The 25,772-nt window shown below is 46.3% G+C and overlaps 1 protein-coding gene across 3 annotated transcripts in view; it reads left to right on the top strand.

The window, feature by feature from the left end:
* The window catches only part of LOC133347511 (synaptotagmin-1-like), a 303,405-nt gene that overhangs the window by 260,030 nt on the left and 17,603 nt on the right, over nt 1-25,772 (top strand). For all 3 annotated transcript variants that reach the window (XM_061559832.1, XM_061559831.1, XM_061559830.1), the window contains one exon: nt 20,085-20,202. In XM_061559832.1, the coding sequence (XP_061415816.1) occupies nt 20,085-20,202 (118 nt within the window). The remainder of the gene's footprint in view (nt 1-20,084; nt 20,203-25,772) is intronic.

Genomic DNA, 25,772 nt, shown 5'->3' with positions numbered 1-25,772 from the left:
CGAACCCGATGTGGGCCTCCCCTAGGTCGACCCAGCCTTAAATGAGTACATGGTATGGTGTCGACCCAGCCATGCGTAGCTTTTATCACCCCCCATCCGTTGGGCTCTTGGCCAGCCTTCAGTGAGCTGCTCGCTATCACCGCTCGCCTTGACAGTCCATAAAAGATCGCCCTTGTGCAGTCTTTGTCTCTGTATCTTTACTCCGAATTGCATTTCCACGCACTAAGATACTCAAAGAGGAAATTGGCCAAGCATCTCTAGCATCTCCTGAAAAAAAAGTGTCGTGGCACTGAATCGAGGTTTTCCTGAGTAAGTAAACGTCGCTCCGGCATTTATCGGGTGTGCAGAGTGGCGCAGCGTTAGCACCAATTCCTCCCAGCAAGAAGCGCCTGGGCTTTATTCCTCACCCGGGCACCAATTCTGCGTGGAGTTTGTATTTTCTACCCCCGTGTCCTGCGTGGGTTTCCTCTGGATTCACTGATTTTCTCCCATGGATGATAGATTTGAAAATTTTATACAAAATACAACGTAGCTCGTACTGGCCAAAATATCGCAATGCTGAAAGGAAAGATCTGCATACGACTCAGCCGGTATCCCACGGAGCCTCATCGCCCTCCTACTCCAAACAACTTTGCAGGACCCTTCTGAAAAAAAGAGTCGTGAGACTTTGTGAGGCTCTCCTTCATTAAATAAGTGTCGCAGTAACAAAACTATCTGCCGTAACTAATTGTTATTTTTTAATTGTATTTTTCCAATGTTCATCGAGTGCACTTGTACGCACGCGTGTTTGCATTCTTTGTCGGTTGGGCGAGTAAAACATCTACACAGGTGGTCAACGAATTGCACTACGAGCCCAGTGAATCAGATGCACTGATAGCATCACCTGAAAGTGGTTTCAGAGCTTGTTGTGAGCCTCCCACCTGGTGCATTGTGCGAGCGTCAGCGCTCGTCACGGAGGCAGCCACCCATGGTCCTGGCCCTCGTAACGACGTGCCTGGCTAAATAGCAGCCGTGGGTATCAAGAGTCTTGCTGGGATTAAAGGGGCGCCGTCGTATTTGTGCGCGCGTTCGAATTTGCATCTCTGCGTTTGTGTGCGCGTGCGCATGCGACGTGGGGAGCGGCAACGAACCTGGTGACCCGAGTTCGATTCACGCTCGCGGCCAATAACAGCAGCGAACACCGGAGCCTTCCCCTGGATCGAATCAGCCTCAAATGAGTACCTGGTGCGATGTGTAAACATCACCCACCAGGGAGACTGGGGCGGCCAGGCGTGGTGCTAGCCACGCACCCACTTCGTGTGACGTGCCGGCCTTCATAGGTGCTCGCTAGCAGCACTTGTCCCAACCGTCTGTTAGAGGCTATACGGGGGATCTTTGTGTGCGTGCGAATGTCGGGAGTGAATTTGCACTGCGGGGACACACGTGCACATTAGAACCTCTCAGGCAAACTGCTTGACACTGATGAAGAAGCCCACACTCTGCTATTTCACACTGTCAAAGTGATGGTCGATTAATAGCAGTGGTGTTTGTTGTGTTTTTTTTAAGAGAGAGCAGCCCAAATTTTATTCATGTGACAGCCGTGTGCAAGAAGGAGCTGTCGAAAACGAGACTCGAATTTTAACTGTCAAACGGCCCCGCTACCTGAATGATAAATAGGAACTGTCCTTTGTCGTAACTAACAAGCAAATCGCGTGGCTCCCTTCGCAAGGGAGCGTCCCAACGCCTGGCTCGTTGAATGCTGCCCTCTTGAAGGAGGCTTGATGGGTCGCTGCAAAGATTATTGCGTGCGAGACTCCCGACTGTCAGGACTGTGGCAAGGCCAGTCGCTATCAGAATGACCGGTAGGGTTTGACTACCTCGTTTAGAAGGATATCCTCTCGTGTCTGCGGATTCCCACACCTGAACATTCTCGAAAGGGAAATAACCGAAACGTTGCAAGCGTAATCATCATGAAAAAGTACAATTTTGCCCTCCCTGCCACCCCCAAAGCTCTGTGGTCCTCTATATATTAAGGTGCTATCGGCTAATTAATGAGAGTTTACATTCTAGATTTGAAGCTTTCGTGACTGCAAGGATTCATACTCTTAGTTCTTTCGGTAAAGTCACTGTGTAGGTAAAAAATGAAATTAAAATTAATGAAAGAGTTTACATCTGGACGGAAACCGGATGCTCTGGAGAAAACCAATGCGTGCAAAGTGACAGCACACCATCATCATACAGATGTAACAGGTGGACTCCACATATTTGCTATAACCGCCTTCTCGTGGCAAAGTCATGCTTTTCGCACCTCAAAGCCCACGGGAAGGGAGATTCGAAACATCCCTGCGTGATCCACCAACAGTCGCCTCCGCAAGCGCTGGGTTAGAGGCGCTCGCAGCCACCGCCAACCGGCTAAATATACAACGGTTATTGTTATGAAATGTGTCTGGCGAATGTTCCTTCTTGCATCCCTGCTACCTTATAATTGGGAACAGACGCGAGGGGTGATGTGACGACGGCACACTGACAATGGCGCCCGGCAGGAGGTAAACGCACGGGGACACTTTAGGAATCGCCGAGCGGCGGAGGCGCAGCACAAACTCCTCGCACGTTCCCACCACGTTTGAGAGCTGGCGCGTGTGCGTGGGGGCGCTGAGAAATCGACGGTAATTTGCGCGAAAATTACCAATCAAAGCTTTCGCAACACCAGGCCATTGTTACAAATGCTGTGTACACGGATCGGCGTGAGCTGAAATGATGAAAATGTTCCGTCGCGCGGTCTTGCCAGATGGCAAACGTCGCTCGCGCTGACCGGGCGCCGCGAAGAAAGACAGAGCATGCGAAATTGCTACGTTTTTTTTGAAATCGTACGGTGATTGCCGTTCAGAGCCACGTGCTCCTTCTGCGGTCATAGCACTCGACTGATTGGCAATTGAATTCGTCGACGGGTATTGGCTCAGCCCATTCTTCTATCCACGGTTTGGTAATTAAACAGAAAGTTGAGAAAACTGCCTTGCCAATTATAAGTTGGTCAATCTCGCTTCCCGCACTCCCTCTCTCTCTCTCTCTGTCTCTCTGTCTGCTGTCAAGAAGGGCCTTTTCCCGGAACGTCGGTCCTATTAAATAGTTGTGCGTCGCAAGGCAACGCCGTCGACGAATGTTGCGGGTTTGTTTCGCGGTTGATAGCATCGGCACAATTTTGTAGGTAGTCAACACGGCCCATTTGTTACGGACGTACTAATCCCGTCATAGGAATGTGGACTCTTCACCACTGGCTCAGAACCCACCGACACAGATTAGCTCTGCCTCCGTGCCTGCTTGAGCACGGAGGCTCTAGAAAATCTTTTTTTTGTTACTTAATTTACTCTCAAGCAGATAAAGCAACCGCCATTCGCTTTCTGACAGATCTATTGAAGTGACTTTCAGTCATTTCTTAGCGTAATATATTACAATGATGTCCATTTACCCTCATTGATATGTATCTATTCGCTTACTCCCGCTCACTCCCAGCAACGTCTATTTCAGCGACCTGTGCACCATTACGCGGCTGTCCATCAGCGGCGGGCGGGCATCGGATTGCCGCAAACGCATCTCCTTGCAATGGGAATGTGGAATGTCCGCTGCTGGCTCAGGGCTAATAATTAAGAGAATAAAATAGCAACCAATCGCCGTTTCAATAGTGGGGGGGGCACCTTGATTTACTTTGTTTATGACTGGATGGACTTTTTGGTAGAAAAGGCTTTGGGTATTGTGGAATATTAGGCCAAAATACACTCCAGAGTCCCTTCCACAGCGGTGATGTGAAAAAGCAATTGCATGGCTGCACCCTTATTTTATAGAGACTTTGCTGTTAATAGTTGGTAATGTACTTGTAATATTTCACAATAATTCACGTTTGGTCATTGGCTACTGGAGGCCGTTGTCACGTGACAAGTCACCTCACACGCCTGACCCACAGCAAACATTCACCTGACACTCACCACTCGCCTGACGCTCACCACTCACCAGCCAACCATTAGACGCTCGCACTCAGCACTCACCAGCCACCACTCACCTGACACTTACCCGACACCACTCAAGATTTTTTTTTTCTTAGTTGGGGTGGATGCTTTTTGAATGCTCTCTATATGCATATTGCTTCAATAGATTTCGTTACAAGGGTTCGGCGGGTTTTCACTACGTGTGCTGTGCTAGTGAATAGTGATCACTGTAAAAGATCTCTGTGAAAACTATGATAGAGCTCTGTGATCGTGAATGGCTGCGAGTAAGATTACATTTAGTAGTTTAGCATAATTGATCCTTTATACTACTTACAAATGCTACTTTAATCAATAAGAAGAAGAACGTACAGCCCTTTGTCAATCCACTGCTGTGTTGATCATGGGTGTTGTTTGACCATACTTCACCACGCTGGCTCTGTGTGGGACGGTTAAGTGTGGGGGAGGCCGGGACTGGTTGAGATTTCATGTTAGCCGTGGCCAGGGATGGAACACGCTCAGTGCGCAAACCGCCACGGCCCACGGACTCTTTCCTCCAGTGGCCATAAACTCGACGGCATTTTAACTGTAAACGTCCGTGCGATTTTACAACCGAGATTTTGCTGTTTGACATTTACAAATACTTTATTGCTCGGCTGCCTCGCAGGGCATACAGCAAAGACTCGATGATAGCAAGTCAATTCAAATGTCAAGCTAAAGCCACTGCCTGGCAGTGTGGGTAGTTCTCAACTGTGTTGGCGATCCTGCCCTGGTGTTCTAGGTTCCCACGGCAGAGAGTCAGTCGCTCCAACGGACGACCGCTGTTGACTTTCCCACGAAGCGGACCCGCACGTTTGATCGATTAGGATAACGCATCACAGTCATCGCCCCCTGCCGGCAGACCAATGTCCTGATTGTGGTCCCAGGCGCCGAGTCTCACGTCGTGATGCACACAGGGGCAGCTGCCACTTGCGGGAGAGAGAGGAGGAGGCGGGGGGGGGGGTTGCCCTTTCAAAACGTGTTGAGACGATGAGATGTGAGGATGTAGAGCGTCCTTAAATGGCCCCGGCATATTGGAGCACACTCTAGCAAACAATGATTGTCGTCAACCCGCAAACCGGTCCTTCAGTCTTGGCTTCTCTCCTATCGTGAGTCAAGCACTTCTAACGATGGCGCGACCCAAATCGGCGGTGGTGATGTGGAGAATTAATATTTTCAGCCGCAATTATGGGTCCCCGTGTGATTGTGTGACCCAACAACGCATGTCCCGCATTTGTGGTGGGCTTTGCGCACGGACAATTTGAACGTACACCCGCTGCCTCATCAGTTGTTCTTATCGACACACAATTTTTTTTTGACAAATTGTGCCGCACGCAAATGATTGCACTCTGCGAGCGTCCGTCCGTGAGCGGCGCTGATCAATGGCGCAACTTTATCCCGCGTGCTTTAACATTTAATTCCAGGTGCGTACATACGAAAAAAAGGCGCGTGAGTCATTATTAATTGATTTCTCTGCTAATCCCCCTGCTTTACATTTGGTGTTTAATTTCAAGATGTTAAAATATGTGCTAAATTATTCTGCTGGATGGCAACAAGGTCAGAATGCCCGATTCGAAATTGGAGGGCTGTGAATTAATATCGGGCTCAAAGGTTGACTCGATATCATCATCATCATCACCACCAGAATTATCGCCGCCATCATCGCCACCATCACCATCATCAAACTCATCATCACAACCACCATCATCACCGCTATCATCATGAGCATCATCATTACCAGAATCATTATCAGCATCATCATCATTACCAGCATCATCCGCATCATCAACACCACCATCATCATGATTTCCATTATAACCATCATCATCACCACTATCATCATGAGCATCATCATTACCAGCATCATTATCATTACCAGCATCATCATCATTACCCTGCATCATCCACATCACCACCACCACCATCATCATGATTTCCATTATAACCATCATCATCGTCACCATCATCATCATCGTCACCATCGTCACCATCATCATCATCATCACCATCATCGTCTGTCCTCTATTGGAGGAAGGTCCCCCCCCCCCCCCCCCCCACTGTGGGGCCCTCGTCCGTCCACGTGCAGCAGCGCAGGTGGCTGCAAGCGCACTGCGGGACCCAGCCCACAAATCGGTGACATCCAAAATGACACGTGGCCTAAACACACCGTCACCAGCCGGCATTCCGTGCGCCTGGACAATGGTCACGTTCCCCACGGGCACCCAATTTCAAATCTCCACTTGGATCTTGCTCGGTGATTCATGTCAAACTCCTTGTGCCTCTCATTGGATTGGGCCTCTGCAATGCCGAGATTAGGATTATAAAAGCGAGTAAAAGGCGGCAGGTTTTTTTTTTGTCTGTTAACAAATCGTGCGAATCAATGTGCACGCTGCACGTGGGGAGCGGTGGCGCAGCGGGTAGCGCTGCGCTGCGGCTACGAGCCTCGCGATCCGAGTTCAACTCCCGCTCAGGGCCGACACCGGTGACGATTATCTAAACCGGTCCTGTGCCTCCCCTAGGTGAACTCAGTCTCAAATAAGTACCTGGTGCGATGTGTAAACATCACCACTGGGAGGACAAAGGCGGTCGGGCGTGGTGCTGGCCACCCACCCCCATCGTGCGCCGTGCCGTCCATCATAGGTGCTACTCGCTAACAGCACTTGCCCCAACAGCCTGTTAAGGCTATAGGGGGGAGATTTGTCTTTGCTGTACATAAACATACAAACTGAGATAGCTGCCAATTAGACGACCACTGTTGACTTCCCGCAATGTGTTACTTCATATATATCTCCATACGTGCACAGGCACACACACACCCACGTATCGTGCACGTGCGCGCACGTACGGTCCGTGCATTTGCACACTGCACAGATATACGAGCGCACACGCCAACTAAAAATAAACGAGCAAGGCAACCGTTTTGGATGTGAAATCCATCGACCAACGGCCCTACCAGATGAATCCATCTTCGCAGCATTTGTTTAATGAACGCAACAAACTCCTTTCCCCCACCGCCGCTGCTTTCCCACCCTCTCCTACACCTCAAACTCTCGCTCTCTCAACACCCCCTCGTAATTTAAGTGGTCACGTAGAAGGGAAATAATAAAATAATAAAAAATTAAACATAATAAAAGAATTATATTATATTATTTTATTATATTATTTTATTATGTTTTACTTTTTTATTTTATTATTTCCCTTCTACGTGACTTTACCGAAAGAACCAAGAAGATGAATCCCTGCAGTCACGAAAGCTTTAAATCGTAATTTAAGTGGTGTTTTTTTTTCAAGGGATACCCCTCTCACGCCAACCCAGCCTGACTGGCCGCGGCAGAGATTCGGGCAGCCGATGCGGTAATGGGACACAGAGGGGACCCCGGCCGACGTCTGTTCCCCAATTGAGAACTACTGTGTGCGTGCGTGTGTGTGTATCCGGGCCGGCTCGAGAAACTATTCGGCACAAACAACTCACGCCCCCTCCAAATTGCAAACACAGGGAGAAGGGATCCACGCGCGCTAATGATGCGGTTCAACCGAACCCACCGGCGACCTCCCAAGGTGCCAGCGGGTTTCGGCCGCACCGCTTCCCGGTGTGGCCGGGGCCAGCGCGTGTGCGCCGCTTTCAATCGTGCTGCCGCTGCACGACAGCCCGGCCCGTGTGAGTGCCAGAGGCCAGGAGACCGATGGAGCACCATCGTCTCCGCCACGTGAAGACCGTCAGGGCATGCCGGGTGGTCCTGGTGGTGGTTGTTGTTGTCCTGCACGTGCTGGAGGAGGAGGGAGGCTGTCACGTGGCTATGTGGCGACGTGGAGCTGACGTCCACTCAAACAATATAAATAACATTGACAAGCATGAGTATTTCTTAAAATTTCTTGCATATCTGGCCCTCTTAACGGTACGACACGTGTAAAAGGCATTCGCTAAATAAAATGAAGCTGACTCTGCAAAGTTGGTCAGGAATTCCAGCTCAAAACTGGGTCACCGGAGAAGCCAATGGGCTGCAGGTTGCAGGGAGCCTCTGGACGTTTCGTAATGCCCCATGCCAAGGCACGCTGAGCTGTGACGCCTCCTGAGGTTTTGGGTTTGGAATCTGGGATCCAGTTTTCAGTGATTAAATCGATGTCTTAAGTGTAGTGGGTTCTGAACTTACGTGCCTGTGTATGTATTCATAATAAAGGTTTTTTTTTGGGTTGGATCGCGTTATTTATAAATGTGTCGCAACCCTCCACCACCCGACACGGCCAATCAGTGAAAAATGTGTCACGTTGACAAAAGACAAATAGTTCACTACTTTAGCCCACCGGTGTGTTGAAGAGTGAATCCACAACATTTACAATTTTGTCAACGTGAAACATTTTTTACTAATTGGCCGTGTCGGGTGGTGGAGGGTTGCGACACATTTATAAATAACGCGATCTAACCCAAAGAAAACCTTTATTATGAATAATATTGGTCGCGAAAGCCGACGTGTGTGTATGCACGTTAAACTTCTTTCGCACCGTACTTAGCCAGCCTAGCCAGGTGAACTTAGTCAGGTCATCAATGGTTGTAAAAAAAAAGTAAATAGCCAATGTGTCTCCCAGCTCGAGTGAGCACGAAAAGGTGCCCTGCTATGTGGTCGCACTCGGGGGTAGTGGTGAGAACTCCACGTTCCTATGGTGGAGGCCACGTGCAATGCGACAGAAGTTCAACATACGTACATGCATACGAGCCGGTAGTTTGCATTCAACGGCCACTGTTGTACTTCCCCAAAAAAAGAAGTCGTAATTTTAACAACCGTCGGTGGATGATGGGTTGAGCGGCGTTTCATCTTGGATGTTGATCACTGAAACCACAGAGACATCCACATGCACACAGAACCCAACATGTAGATGTGGGGTTTCAATTAGTTGGCCTGTCCAGCTATTTGAAGACTAATTTATTGGTTTTATTGTCATAATAATAATAATAATGCCCCAGAGTCCAGTTGGCGCGACTGTAGATAAATGACCAAAATTAGCGGCAAATTGTGTTTTCTGCCAAGCTTTAGCAGAAACTGCCTTTCTACCAGAATACAAAAGTAGGCCCCAGCAGTATCCTCTTCCACAGTTGTTTCGTGACACATTGCGATGCCCTGTTTGGCTCTCAGAGTTCCAAGTGGAAATGTTTTAATCTCATGACGTGAAGCTGAATGCACCAGCGAACAAGATAAATACTACAACAACAAACACATAATGGGCCCCTGCTTGTGTTCATTGTGAGATTGGCTAAAACTGGCAAGCCAATGCTTGGGACAAGTGGCAGATGTTTGTTGTGCGCATTTGACGAGAAAGACTCCCCCCCCCCCCCCACCGAGGTCTTTGGGAGCAGGATTGGTAAGTTGATTGGAAAGTCGGCAGAGCCAAACAAAAATGTAGTGGTAATCATCGTTATAAAGATAATGAACCCTAATGATTGCTCCTTCTTTACGGCTCACAAATGAGCCCCATTGAAAGCCATTATAACACTCAATGGTCTCTTTGACAGCCTGCAGCTGGGTATGGTTCGCTGATGAGCTTTTATGAGGACCCATATAAAACTCTGGGCCTTGCTGGTGTCTGGCTGAGTGGCACTCGCGGCGGCGAGCGTGTCTCACTCGCAATTAGACATTAACCACTTAAAATTATGCTTCAAAGAATGTGGAATTTCCACCACTGGCTGAGGGCCACCCGTAGATAATTTTTGAAATTGCGTATCAGCTGAGGGCTTTCCCAAAGGCTCAGATAGCACTATCGGAGGTATAACTTGCTCAATGTAAATTGCATTTCTTGAATCTAATAAGTTTATAAGAGCTTGAGGGAAAAAAAAAGAGACGATATGAAGGGAATTCCAAAGAGGAACGGCACGAGCAAAGAATCGCCGCCGAGAGAAGCGTTTAATTTATTTTTCTTGCAGAGCTTTTGGTTGAACTCGGCGTGGTGGATGAGACGGATAGAGGAATGGACGAAGTGAATTTCGAGAGCAGACCAGGCAGACCCTCTCATTTTTAAATCCTTTATATTAAGTTCACTTGCTTTCGTGCTTGCGTGCTTGCTTGCTTGCTTACGACCGTGCAAATCTTTCGGTCGTTTTTAAACCCACTCCCCATGTTCCAATCGAGCTGACATTTTCCACACAGACTCGTTGTGCGTGACAATTAATTTTCGTGAAAAATTTTTTCCAAAATTTTACACTGTTTAGGGAAATTTTTTTAAATATTTAATTACCAATTGCTTAATGCTGGCAGACAATCATCTGACCCATAGGTGGCAGCCATCTCAAGCCAGAGGACGATAGGACTCTAGCCGCCACGCATATAAAGGTTTTATAGTGAAAAACTTTGTTTTTACGGGTTAATTTTTTGACCTGTCAATTTGTATCTGGACATGCTTCACCGGTGGGCTTGCCTCACAGTCCATCATGAGCACTCAACGAACACTCGGGGGCTCTCGTTGGCAGTGCGTAGTTGGACGTGGTTCACAGATGAGTGCTAATGAGGGTGAACTGCATCCATGTTTCCCTTGCTGCGGACTGCCTCTGGCTTTTTTGGAAGACCTCTCAGACAGACTATTAAGATATATTTTACAGAAATCAAAGCTGATATTCAAAAGTTGAGCTATATACATATTTCATATTTGTGTGTTTCAATATTTACAAAGTAAATTGATTTAAACAAAACATCACTTCTGAATGAAGGCCTAACCATGCCTCATCGGGGTTGTTTGATCATACTTCACCACGCTGGTCAGTACGGGGCTAATGAAGGCGTGGCCCGGACTAGTTTGGATATCACTTGCCACGGTCAAAAATGCAACTCAAGTCACGAAGCTCATCATAGTCTTTTGCGATAACCACAACGCTAATGCCCCCCCCCCCCCCCCCCGCGGCCTCCTCGTGATTGCATGGTCGCGTTTCGCCATTTGCTAAATGGTTTGAGGTAGAGATATGCAGCAATATGCCGTAAATTGTAGTCAAGAAAGACACATCCCAATCAAAGTAAACGAGGTGGACAATCCTTCAAATATCCGTCTTTCCACATTAAATCTAAATATATATTTACACAGCCCATCAGCCGCATGGTCTTTTGGGAGTGCACGGTCAAAGCAGCACTGATTCCAATTAAAAACATTTAATTTACCAGGCAAGGCCCACTGAGCTATATGAAGCTCTTATTCAGAAGCGACCTAGCTACAAATGATAGGTGAACGAAGTGGCTTATCACGTTGATTGTTTTTTGCAGCCAAATCCTTTAATCGCATGTTTCTAAACGTAGAGGGACAAAACCAGAGGACACGGAGAAAAATCCACGTAACCACGCGGAGAACATGTAAACTCGAAAAATATACAGTTGTCATGGTCGGGATTGAACCCACGACCTCCTGCATACCAGGCGAGATCGTTAACATCTCGCCACCGTGGCGCCCTTACGGTCCAAGTGTAACCCTGGACCGGCCCCGAAACACGTCCCAATCAAAGAGGAGCCAGGAGATGAGAAGGCTGCGATTCAAGCATTGTGAAGGCTTTAGCTTATTGTGCGTTTCATCATGCCCTTCCTCGATCTGATATCTTGAGCTCGTTAAAAATGTAACAGTGCATCAGCGTAAATATTGATTGTTTGATCGTTGGAAAGTAAATAAATTACATATTTCAGGAGGAACAATACATTTTGTTTGGGACTATATGCCGTGCTTTCGGAGATGCCATGCCACTAAAATGTTGGAATGGTCCCTTTGTAAAAATGAATTTTCTTTTCAGAGCCAACAAAAAAAAACATCACGTTCCACTATTTTTATGCAGCCGTATTTTTAAGACTGGAATGCCATCATCATTCACCATTTGTTTGAGCGTGAGGACATTTAGTCTCGTTGTTTATCAATTATATATGAGCCACAGTAATGGATCGTTAGTCGTGGAGTGCTGGCGTTCGAATACGATATGTTAATAAGTTGAATGTCTAATTTGACAGTTGTACAAACGTAATAATCACGTTATTTTCTGTCACAAGTGTGTGCGTCTATCTACGTGTTGTCCTCCACGTGAACATTTGTAAATCTACACGTACGTGTGAGTACATCTGTGTATGTGAGTGTGAATGTGGGCGTGTGTGTGTGTGTGCATGCGTGTAGAAGGGCCGTGGCCTAGTGGCGCAGTGTTGACGCTATGAACCTGGCAACTTGGTTTAATTCCTGCCCACGGCTAACATCGGTGGTAATTATCAAAACTGATCCTCGGTCTGTCCTCACCTTAAATGAGTACCTTTACGGATTCATCTTCTTGGTTCTTTCGGTAAAGTCACGTAAAAGGGAAGTAATCAAATAATCAAAATAAAACATAATAAAATAATTCTCACGACGTTTCGGCCACAACACAAGCAGCCGTCCTCAGGTGAAGACCAGGTCTGTCGAGGACGGCTGCTTGTGTTGTGGCCGAAACGTCGTGAGAATTATTTTATTATGTTTTATTTTGATTATTTTATTACTTCCCTTCTACGTGACTTTACCGAAAGAACCAAGAAGATGAATCCCTGCAGTCACGAAAGCTTTAAATCAAAATTTACCTTTTGGGACTTGTAAACATCAGTGCTTGGGACGCAAAGGCATGGTGCTGACCCCACCACCACCTCGCATACTGTGCTCGCCTTAATAGGCACTCGCTAATAGTGGCAAGTATTGTATTGACTCCAGAGACAATGTTCTGAGTTGTCTCCTGACCGGAGGTTAAAGCAACATTCACATTTGTATAGTACGAGTTACTGCATTTAAAAATAAATTAAAAACTTCCCCAGTTCCGTATCTCGCTCACACATACATAAAAGTTCGTAGCCTAACCCCTATTTCCCACGCCGTCCAGTAATTCGGCCTGCAGCGCACTGATAAGTCGAGCGCAATGGCATTCGGAAAAGTAAGTTGGATTAGTGTGCACACCGGCGCTATTAGCGACAAACTCCGGTGGCCTGGGCCCTTTCTCCGAATCTTTTCAGAGAAACGGGACGCGCTCTTCTCTCCCCCTCCCCTCCACCTCCCCACGCATTGTTGGGTTCCCTCGACCCGCACGATGGGAGAACAACTCCGTGGGCTTATAAGGTCACGCGATGTGGACGGGGCGAAAGCCCAAAGAGATCAAATCCCGTCTCGCTCGCCAAGCAAGCTGCCCGCGTCGGCGGCGGCTCCGTTGGGTTTTTTTTTTTTTGCCAAAGCTGTTGCCACTTTTTTTTTTAAAAGGTTGCTCTTGTCATCTTGACAAGCAGGGAAATTAGATTTACTGGCTCCATTCGATTTGGAACTTAAAGTTCCAATTTGAATTATTGTTGGGGAAAAGACCTTGCGCAAGTGCCTATGACCTTTCCGTTTTCAAGGTTTTCGGAGCCGATGCAGAATGCAGCCCAAAGGCGCCGGAGTTTTTTTTTTATTTTGTACCTTTATAATTAAAAATTATTAACCTTTCTTACACACACACACACACACATTTATATGAGGTGTTGTTCAATACTAAGCAGCTGATATTTAAGCAGACTAGCTTATTTCTTTTTGGAGAGTTTGACTGCGAAAGGGTTGCACAATATGTCACGGAGTGAACCGCATTATTTGAAGCTTTATATACTGAATTGATTCCTCAATTAAATGACAATTTTGTGCATTGCTGCAACTTTTCTTGACGAGCAACAGCAAAAGAAGAAGCCTTAAGAAATTGGCAAAATCGCCCACGGCAGGTGCCTCCTGCAGAAAAGCGCACGCAGTCTTGGAACTCGTTTGAGGTTACTCAATTTAATCACATTAATTTTTTTTATTTCATACCTACGTGACTTTACCGAAAGAACCAAAGAGTATGGATCCCGGCAGTCACGAAAACTTCAAATGTAGCTTCGTTTGAGGTTTTTCCCAGGACCTTTATTTTGAGTGGAATATTCATGGTTAATATCCGCAATCGATCACTCAACGTAAATGAAAACCTTCGTTTGGCATTCGCGTCTCGCCTCAGCTTTGAGAAACAAACGATTTTTCTTTCCAACACACCGGTGTGCTGCACAAGCAACGAATTGGCATGTTCTGTTCATGACACAAACTTTACTAATTTGCTGTGCCGGGTGGTGGCAGGTTTACCGACACATTTATATTTATGCGATCTAACCCAAAAAAAAACTATTTTACACTACGTAACACAATTTTTGTTCCTGGGTAGTAAGTGTTATTTTGTAATTGCTTATGCCTAAAAAGTATAGAAAATGGCTATTATTCCCCACAAACTTTGCTTTTGTGACCAAGACAGTGATATTTTGAAATGTACCTATTTACAACGAGAAAACGGGCGAATTTGTGTCCTTTCGTTCACATGAAGTTCGTAAAAAAACACATCAATGAAAATGTACATGTATTTATACTAAAGTAATACAAAAATGACTACAAAATATTTAGAAGAGAGTAGTTTTTCGAGATTTACGATTATACTGTAAAACACTTTCAAGAATCAGACCGCAAATGTAGTCTGCCATCATGTTATCCTTATACTGTCCTTGGTAGCGGCGTTCTAAGTCCAGTATATCCTGGTGGAAGCGCTCGCCTTGCTCCTCCGAGTACGCTCCCATGTTCTCCTTGAATTTATCAAGATGAGCATCAAGGATATGGACTTTGAGGGACGTTCTACAGCCCATTGTGCCATAGTTCTTCACCAGTCTCAACCAGCTCCACGTAGTTTTCGACTTTGTCATTGCCTAGGAAGTCACGAACCACTGCGACAAAGCTGTTCCAAGCTGCTTTCTCCTTACAAGAGAGCCTCTTGGGGAATGTATTGCATTCCAGGATATTCTTCATCTGTGGTCCGACGAAGACACACCGGCTTTGACATTTGCCTCAGACAGCTGAGGGAAGAATTCTTGAAGGTACTTGAAGGCTGCCGACTCCTTATCTACAGCTCTGACAAATAGTTTCACAAGGCCCAATTTGATGTGCAGTGGTGGCATCAGCACCTTCCGGGGGTCCACCAGTGGCTCCCACTTGACGTTGTTCCTCCCCACAGAGAACTCGGTCCGCTGTGGCCAGTCCCGCCTGTGGTAGTGCGCCTTGGTGTCCCTGCTGTCCCAAAGGCAAAGATAGCAGAGAATCTTGGTAAAACCGCCTTGGAGACCCATCAGGCAATGCCACCATTTTGAAGTTTCCGATGACCTCCCAGCCATACTCATCCTACTTCAAGGCGTCCAGCAAGGTCTTGATGCTGTTGTAATCCACTTTGACGTGCACCGCGTGAGCCAGGGGAAGAGACGGGTACTTGTTACCATTATGGAGCAGAACGGCTTTGAGGCTCCTGGATGAGCTGTCAATGAAGAGGTGCCACTCATTCTGGTTACAGGCGATTCTGATTGCCTCGAACAGACTGGTCACATTGTAGCAGATGCAGAGCCCATCTTGATGGGTGAAGAAGCGGCAAAAAGGTTGGTGACACTTCCTCTGATCTGCGACTTGCACAATTTCATCCAACAATTAATAAAATAAAATAAATGAAAACAACTAAATTAAATCACGACGTTTCGGAGGCAACACAAGCCTCCCTCATTAGGTGTAAAAAGGCACAGCAAAATACATACCTTAGCAGATGCTTAAACAGAAATTGGCCACAGACATAGCAAAATGCGTCTGCTGGATGCTTGCAGCCTCTTGATGCCATCTCAGAAAAAAAGCAGATATGTATCCACTTAGGCAGCTGGAACTAAACTGAACTGGTGAGCTTAAGGCCTCTGCATTTATACTACTATTTATATTACTGGAAAGTTCTAGAATGTTCTAGAAGTTACTCCAAGTTTACTCAGCACTGAATCTATCTAGAATGTTCTGGAAAATAGGTAAATTTCAAAATATCACTGTCCTGATCACAAAAGCAAAGTTTGTAGAGAATAATAGACATTTTCTGTACTTTTGAGGCGTAAGCAATTAAGAAATAACACTTACTACTCAAGAACAAAACAAAAAAATAGTTACACAGTGTTATAAATATTGGTCGCGTGTTAAACAAACGACGTTGCCTTCACGAGGGGGGCCGTCGAAAATCGTTCTGAGAACTTAGAGGCTTTAAAAAAAAGTAGCACCGTCCCAAACGTAACATTTTAATTTTGTAACAATTTACATTGCTCTCGCGTATAACATCGAAAAAGAACAAAATGGCGCACGAGTGCGAGCACACGCGTTCAAAGGCCGCATTTTATCAAACAAGCAAAAAAAATCCCATTCTCCAAACTTTTTTGACCGTTCATACCCCCGGGCACCCTGATTTCTCTAGAGGATGTAAGGGAGCAACAGACAACAATAGGAGGCAGCACTAGCAGCTGCAAGACAAGGGCAGTCTCAGCGGCCTTCTCCTGCTGCCACCCTCCCCACACCCATCCCTCCTCCCACGCTCCCACCCACAACTCTGAAATGCTATTTGAAGCGTGCATTTTGGAGAGTGCCGATGTGATGGGATGCACTGTCAAGGAATGACAAACAGCGTGGCGAAAGAAAAATGCGTGTCGGCTTGGGAGGAGGCATTTCCAAACGTGGACACGGCCATTCCGCTTCTCCTGCAGATAAGATGGGCCTCTCTGGTACATCCCGCGCATAAAATAGGCGCTTTACATATATAAATATACATGCAACGTTAATGTGTATCCTGTGTCTCTTACGCACCAAATAAACACTCCATGTGTCTTGCGCATTCAAATGGACACGTTATAAACGTGTTTTACAGAGCGTTCCGTTCTTTGAGTTTTGTGTTTGTGCATACAAATTTTAGTGGGAAAACCATTCACGTGAATTAATGAGAAATAGGCAGTTATTGCTTTGTACTGATTTTATATCGGCGAATTTATAAAATCGGTTTTTTTTTACCAATTTAATTTAGACTTTTTTTTAAACCATGTTTAAAATGTGGTCAATAAAACTGACGACGGTTATACTTTGCGTGAAAGGGCTTCTCGCAGTGTTCGTTTATTCCGATCGTAAGGTTTTGTTCTTTAAGTGCACCAGGCAGAGATGTTAGCTTTATGGCCACATTCATATTCACCGCGGGGACACAAAGACAGAGACAAAGGTCCCCCATATAGCCTTAACAGACTGTTGAGGGGCAAGTGCTATTAGCGAGCACCTATGTAGGCTGGCACGGCACACGAGGAGGTGGATTGCTAACGCCACACCCGGCCGCCTTTGTCTCCCTAGTGACGATGTTTACAGACTGCACCAGGTACTCATTTGAGGCTGAGTCCACTTAGGAGAGGCCCAGGACCGGTTCAGATAATCGTAACTGGTGTTGGCCATGAGCGGGAAGGTTCATAGCGCAGCGCGCAAAACGCTACACGACCTCTCCCCACAAACGCACACAGAATGCACAATGTTCCTGATGACAGCATTGCATGGTGTGTAGCACTTTATCAGCATTTATTGAAACATATCTATATGCGAGGCCAACGCAGAATACAAAGACATTGAGTTCAAATCCCATTCAGGGTCATCTGATCCCATTATCTTCGTGAAATCAATAAAATAATACAATCAAGCAGTCCGGATTGATATGGTGCCGAGGATGCGACCGCATCTCGAGATGCTGCGAAAAGTCACGGGACATGGGGATCCTGGGGGAATAGGAGGTTTCATTATTACGTGGACAGAAACAAAGATGCGTCGGCATGGATTTCTGGGTAAAGGGAGATGCAGACTTGAGGGACAGCAGAGGAGAAACAGCAACCAGGAACCATCGGCAACAGTTTACTGTGCATGTCATCTGGTGATACTGGCCCCACCATGAGAAAATGTTGAATTTCCACGACTGCCTATGCTGTGGTGATACTGCCTCCTACCATAGAATACTGTTACAATCGTGATCAATCTTGGAGATATCGGAAATGGTTCATCATGCCTGGACTGCCATACAGATATAGTAATAGATTTTTACCCTTTTAATTGGCAACAAAACTGACACCTTTATACAAGGGATCGTGTTTGCATTAACCACAACAATTGCGGTCAAAATGCAAACAAAAAAACACAACTCTGAAAATGAATGCACTGTCCTTGAAATTGATTGGTCCACACCCGAGACAGCTTTTCTTAGAGCCTAGTCTTACATGGTGTTGGACCAGATGACGACAAAAGGAGCACAACTCATACAGACGTTATCCCTTAAATATTTGCAAACAGGGCACCCATCATAGCACAGGTTTTTTTGGGTTTGATCACGTGAATATAAATGTGTCGTTAAACCCGCTATCACCCGACACCACCAATTAGTAAGGTTTGCCACGTAAACAAAACGTGCCAATTCGTTACGAGCACAACAACACCGTTGTGTTGGGAGAGTAAACACACAACATTTGCAATTCGATTACGACGTTTCGCCAGTAATTACAACAATCGTCAACAGGCGACAGCCAGATTAGTGGAGAAATCCTCCTGCTTCGATCTTAAATAGAGGGTGTAAATGTGATGTCGTCACTTGTGAGCCACCGTTGCTTGAATTGCATTGGCGGTTGCGCTGTGTGACAAAAACCCCAAGAGAATTTTTTCCTAAATACTGGCGTAGTGGCACCTGTCTGTAATCCAGTGCTTGTAGATGACAGGGTGCCAACCAGATTGGTGACAGTAATCCATTTCTAACACTTTCCGTAAACGACGAGAAACGCATCAGACGGAAACGTGAATTTCGCAGTCGCAATGGGTGATGTCACGTGACATGCAGGGCATGATGGGAGGACCGATACAATGGTCGCAGTCATTCCCTTTGGCCGTCTAGAAATGCCCTTTTGCATGTAATCTTACTCGTGATTGCTGACCTATCGTCCTTGGATTTCTAAGTGTTATCCCCGTCACATGCTCCAATTATTTCCCTTGATACTCTGATTACACGCCACGTGGGAATCATTGAGTATGTAAGTGGATCCTAAAATCAGGAAGGCTTTTCTGGGAAAAAATGTTCTTGTTATTGTAACCACAGTGAGTGGAGCTCAGCACGCGACCCCTTCTTAATGTGTCTGTGTGTGTCTGTGTGTGTCTACGATCCAACAGCATTCGCCACTAAAGTCTCTATGACACATACCTGTTAACCCTTTATCAGACCAGGTCAAACCTTATTGGTCACCCCGTGCCCTTATAAATCTCAACGTTTATCCTACAAAGTCCCATCACAAGTGAGAAACACAAACAAATACGCAGTATGGACCCCGAAAACGCAATTCCCTTGTACAAGAATACGGGTAAACCGTATGGGTTGACAGCTATGATGACTAAGATCGTTTTTTGTTGTTTATCTGTCCTAAACTTTGCACTCCTATTGTGTTTTTGTATTGCCTGTTGGTGGAACTTTCTGACCCCATGCCCCTATTGGACATCTGTGAAAAAGAGCGTTACAGCTCATCGGATTACTCCAGTATTAACATATATTCTTATTGTGAAGTGGTTGTTCTTCATCACTGGTGTGTTCATCAGAATATCTCTTTTTAGTTTTCGATTTAAAGCTTTCGTGACTGCAGGGATTCATCTTCTTGTTCTTTCGGTAAAGTCACGTAGAATGTAAATAATAAAATAATAAAAATAAAACATAATAAAATACAATTCTCACGACGTTTCGGCCACAACGCAAGCAGCCGTCCTCAGGTGAAGAACAGGTCTGTCGGGAAGACAGCGTCTGACGCTGTCTTCCCGACAGACCTGCTTATTTCCCTTCTACGTGACTTTACCGAAAGAACCAAGAAGATGAATCTCTTTTCAGGTTCAAGTTTGTTCAACCAGTATCAATACTGGGAAGGTAAAGGCAGATGGGCATGATAAATTAATGCCAGCCTTGATAGATGTTCACTAAAAGCACTCGCCACTACAGTTCATCACACTTAATGGAAGACCTTTGTCTTGTGCGCGTGCGTGTGTCTTCATGACCAAATCACTGTATCAAAGGTGTGCATCCTGTTAACATCCATACACCTCTGCAGTAGCACATGGGTGATTGAAAGGCGGCCAGCGACCCCCTCGTGTGCCGCACCGACCTTTCGTAGGTGCTCGCTTGCCCCAAAAGTCTGTCGAGGCTCAAAGGGGGGGTGGGGATCTCTGTCTTCTGTCTGCGCGCGTGAACGCTTGCAGCAAGAGAAACTTGGTGACATCTGCATCTCCCTGCGCTACGTCCCCACGGCCGGAAAGCTCACCATCGTCGTCCTCGAGGCTAAGAACCTGAAGAAGATGGACGTTGGTGGTCTTTCCGGTGAGCCCCGCGACCCTCGCGCGAGCGCATCGTGCGTTTGGCCTCTCGACTTGGCGGTCACGCCGAAGGCGGTAAGTTCGAATGCAAACGGAACGTCGGCTGATGTGCATCGAATCCGTTTGACGGAGACCTCGTGGGGGGTTCGGGCTTTAGGCTCGGCCTGCCTCCCTCTCGGTCTCGTCACACGTGGACACAGAGCTGCGAAAAACGAACAAGCATGGGGGTAGAGCATCGGGACAAAGAGAGTTGGCGAAGGGTGGCAGGAGAGGGTGTAGCGGTGGTGGATGGGGTTGGTGGGGAGTGGTCGGACCAGGATACCAGGAACAGAGGGAGTTCGTTGGATGTCTGTGTGAGGTGGGGTAGGAGGCCAAACTGTGGTAGAATTGGGGGAGGTAAGTCATTATCTGTAAAAAAAATCCCCAGACAGTATGAGAGTAAAAATCAGATGGCAGTTAAAATGAGAAGCTGATGTTGTCCTGGTTGTGTTGTTCTTACAAACCGAACACAACGGCCAGTGTCAGAATTGTTCAGGTCAGATGGCGAAGCGAGTTCAGGCACGAGAGTAAAATGAGCTCAAGTGCATCGTGAGGGAATAGTAGACAGCTGATTTCCAGTTTTATCGCAAAACAGAACTAGAAGTGTTCTCATGCTCAATTGAGATTGGGGTGGTGTTCATCTCGATTAATGCCCTGCGGCAAGTCCACATTTCCACGGCAGAGCCAGCAGTTTGCAGAAGACAACAATCATTCACGTCCTGCGAAGTTGTGGATGCAGGAACTCAAACAGAAATTTACAAACGTCGAATTAAATTTAACGCGTAGGCTTTCGCGACTCAAAACTTTATTATGAATTCGAACTTTTGTTGTTTAATGTTCAACATGATTTATTATTTTGCCATTAGGGTGCAATATATCTGCGTTCGAGATAAAGAAGCGTCCATTTTATGTTTGGCCTTGGGCCTCAAAATATTTAATCCGGCTTGACATTAAAGTGCTCCCTATAATTTACAACTTCCATTTCTGGAGATATTATTTTATTTATATATTTTTAATTTAAATCTGTCAATGTCATTTATTTATAATTGCCGTATTCTCTCCGCCGTGTCGAACTGCGCCAGAGCCGTTCAGCTCACGAGAAAACGACGGGGGGGGGGGGAATCGATTCGCCTCATCATCATCATCCCTCGAGAGTCGATAAAATTTGTATCACTTTATGGAGTGTCCGCAGTAGGGAGACACATTCGGCTTGAATGTCTTATCATGTAATAACTTCTGAACAAAAGGCGTTGATCCCAAACAGATTTTTTTTTATGTCAAACTCTCCTCAACGGCCCCACCATGGAATTACTCACAATCTGTCACCCATCCATCATTTGTTACTGAAAAATGGTCATTGCTCAAAATGTGAACTCATTACCGTATACGTCTCAGCCATAAGACGCTGATTGTTAATGATGACTGCAAAAACAGTTCTTTACATCATATTTTAATTTTCCTCTTCGAAGGTTGGCGCTTAAGGTCATATGTCACGGGAAAAGGTTCAAGGCTTCGGAGTGCGGCTTAAAAAAGTAAAGTTCAGAGATGAGGACTGGTCATGGTTGCTCGATTAGGGTTGCAATGCTAAAGTTGAGAGAGCTCGCAGCTAGATGTGTCACACAAATATTGAAATATTATGCCTAACCCTCAGACATTGTATTAATAGCCAAAACACAACAACAACAATGTTTTAAACACCGAGAGAGTTTCCCAAATTAGTCACGTGACAAATTATGTAGAAGTGACAGTGTGGTAAAAGGGCACATTTAATTTGCCAACCTTTCATATTTAACCTTTGCTTGCGGCTAAATATGATGGTAGTTTATTTCAATAAAAAAAAACATTGAACTCCTACAGCAAAGTTTCACCGCAAGTATATCATGGCCAAAGAATAGCTGGGTAAATTTGCACAGTAATTCCCTGAGGCCAAGTGTCTGGAATATGTAATCTCCCAAAGTGAAGTGGCAATGCCTTGAACAGTCTACTTAAAAACTAATTCTTGATTTTAAAAAATGTCTTGGACGTGGCAGGGACTGTTTCTGTGCTTGTAGGACTTCTGGCAGCTGTGTTGCTCAGCACCGTGATCTCCGTACGACCCGCTAACCCTCCCTACAAAGCTCGGGAGAGCAGGCATTGTGCCACCATACCCTGCCAATCCTACCTGGCCACCACCACCACCATCATCATCAACAGGCCCTCTTACATTCGCTGCTGGCTGAATGCCTCCCCCGATGTTCACCGTCACTCACGGTCCTGCCATTCCATGAATCCATCGTGCTCTTGCACACGACCCGATCTCGGTGCTCCATCTCTGCAGAGGTTGTCCGGGTTTGGCCACTGTTTTTTTTCTCACAGATCGGATTTGGTGCCACGCACCCGCTATGGCGCTGGATTTGTCCGCGAGCATTCGCAGTCGCAGCGCACCGTACCTCCAAATGTCAGCGGAAAGGACATCCCTTACAAAGAGCGGAACAGCACGTTTGTGCCGTAACATTTCTGAAATGTATTGCGCGGAGTCTTCTGGCATCCTTTAGTCCGGCGATGGAATGTAATATTTCATGCCCCTACTGTACGTCAATAAATAATCACCAGCACGTGAATAGGATCCTCGAGTCATTCACATGAAGCTTGCCGATTGTAGCAAAAAAAAATGAGAATTCGAAAATCGTGCGAAACACACAGATGCTCAAAGGAGAAATGGAGAACGTTGCTTTTGTCAACTACTGTGCTACTCATACATCGATGACCGAAGGTAATTAGCCTATCAGTTGTAGGGCTTCTCAAAGAGGTGCAACGCCGAGATGTAGAAAACACGCAGAAAGGGCCACAAGAGCTTGATGGGATTCACCCGCGATCGTCTGCGAGGGTCGAGGTGAGCACACATCTTCAACGTCCGCTTCGCGCGCGTCTCTGAGAAACCTCGTTTCTGGCACGCGGCATTTGGATGCGACGGGTTAAAGACGCAGCCCCGAAATTTCGTGCTCACACGGCTCCTGGCGGAAGGACCTCCACTCGGGGGAGCTGAACGAAGCCCCCATCGAGAGGGTTATCCGCCGTTCCTTACTCTTTCACGCTCAGCCAAACGTGTCGGAAGATAGGGCAATGCGCACGCACCGTGAATGTTGTGCAGTTGCCCCATTGTTTCAAACTGCCTCTCTGGGAGATGGAATCGAACCGGCGACCTCTGGATGTGTAGATCCGGCGCGCCCCGCTTATTACCCCAGTAGTTGTCTGAAGCACGCCGCGTGCGCGAAGAAAGAACAGCGGCGGCAAAGTGGCAGCTCTAGGGAGGCGGCAATTTCCCAGGCGGCGAAGAAGTGCCGAGCTGCAAACAGCGGCTCACGATTCACTCTGCTACCTGCGCAGATGAACAAGTCAACGGGAGCATCTCTGCCGCAAGGCGAGAATTTGTTCGGAGTTTCTTCGCAATGGATATTCCCTGAGATGGCAAGAATTGCATCAGGAAGATTGGGCCACGTGGCGTGGTGAAAGTCCGCAGCTGCTTGTTAGGACGTGTGAGCGGTGGGGTGGCGGTCAGCGCTACGCTGCGCTGCGAACCTGGCGTCCCGAGTTCGATTCCCGCTCACGGCCAACATCGGTGACGATTATCTGAACCGGTCCTGGGCCTCCCCTAGGTCGACTCGGCCTCAAATTAGTACCTGGTGCGGTGCGTAAGAACATTACCACTCGGGAGACAAAGGCGGCTGTGCGTGGTGCTGGCCACCCACCCCCTCGTGTGCCGTTCTGGCCTTTATAGGTGCTCGCTTACATCACTTGCCCCAACAGTGTGTTAAGGCTATACGGGGGACCTTTGTCTTTGCCTTGCCTTTATAAGATTTATGGTCGTGGCATTATTAAAGATGGAGAAATGCACGTGGCACGGATGTTTTGCAGAAGTATTTATAAATAACTATAATCATTAAAAAATAATGAAGAGGATGGCAGCCCTCAACATTTTTGCTGGTGCCTCTGAAATCCTGGATTTGAATCGACGCATGCACCTTTGATCGAATCAGGTTCTCATATTTAGAGCGTTGACGGCCTCAACCCGGCCACCAGTGAATGGACTGCATATCGAGTTTGCTTTTGTAAATCTTGACATTGACGATATAGAATCGTTTTATATATTTGGGCCGGTGACAGCTCGGCAGGATGGGATTTCGCCAGGAACTCTGGTTCCTTTGCACTTCCAATCAAATATAAATATTCACCAACTAATTAGGTAAACATCCAAAGTAGAACACTTTCTTAAACAGCCTTGAGAATCAGTGAACTTCACGTAGTAAATTATATCAACTTCTTACATCACAGAAGACAAACTGATGTTAGCAATGACTAACAAATAAAATACGGGCATGCGAGTATTTTTAACTTTTCATATCCTGCCATCAAAACCTCTTGACTGCCTTTTTTATAATGAAAGGTGACACAGAGAATGTCATGTATTTGGGAAAAATAGTTTGCAATAGTCAATTATTCGAACAGCACAGAACATTTTCTGTTCATCAAATGTCATTGTAGCAACGCGGAGAAATCCGCCTGCTTGGGACCAATTCGTAGCTGATGCATTGCCGTCATGCTCGGTAAATACCAGCCTTTGACAGTGCTGCCACATTTCTTGCGGGAGTCTGCGTTGTGTGATTTGAGCACAAAGACACTTTGGGCCTGATGCGCGTCGTTACAGAACGGCAAGAACACGCATTGCCTTGACGATTTTCCTCCACTCTTTTAGGTAATGGAGGTGTTTTTGCCACAATTTGGATGAAAATTGAATATTCACTATCGTGTGAATGAGACCTATTGATCTATAACGATACAGTGTATGCTAAACCAACGTTAAGATGCAAACGAGTTGCAAAAATGTGTAAAAAGCACACAGCCTTATGTGCATTATTGCAAAAAAAACTGCAGAATTTCATTAACAAGTGCATTGTGGTCTTTTTCGGTTATATCACCATCGAAATAAATGAGCGAATGTAACCAATTGACAACAGCGGCGATGCAGGGATAGGCAACTGTGGACCGGATGCTCTCAGTTGTGCTAAGATTATGTTTGACGGTGATCGAAGATAAGATGCCCACAATGCACTTGTTTAGGAAGTGCTGATGGGGGTTTTTTTTACATACGCACGGAGGCCAGCGTGCTCATTCAACGTTTTTGTGTGTAACAAACCTGCACCGTGATCCGGTCTTATTGTTCCGTTCTGGTCGGTGTTGTTTTCGTGAGTCTTTTGACTGGCGCTAACTTTTCAGGCAATGCCCTTTGAAAAAAGGAGAGAAATGCCAGGCAGTTTGAGAACGCATTATTACGGTGGCATCTTTTGACAAAAACAGGTGCATTGGATGATCTGTCAAGAAATTGATTTGCTGAAAGTTATCTTCTTTAAACGTATACATATATAAAGACAATACATAAACCACTACTTTGTGATGGAACTGCAATACATCACAATGTGGCTTTAACATATATGACTTGTGAGTGTCTAGTGAGTTGTAAGTGATTAGTGCTGTCTGGTGGTGTGGATGAGAATCTGA

The sequence above is a fragment of the Lethenteron reissneri genome, chromosome 26, assembly GCF_015708825.2.
Source record: "Lethenteron reissneri isolate LAM-NWPU_2019-01 chromosome 26, ASM1570882v1, whole genome shotgun sequence".
Lineage (NCBI taxonomy): Eukaryota > Metazoa > Chordata > Hyperoartia > Petromyzontiformes > Petromyzontidae > Lethenteron > Lethenteron reissneri.
This window is presented reverse-complemented; position numbering and strand designations above follow the sequence as displayed.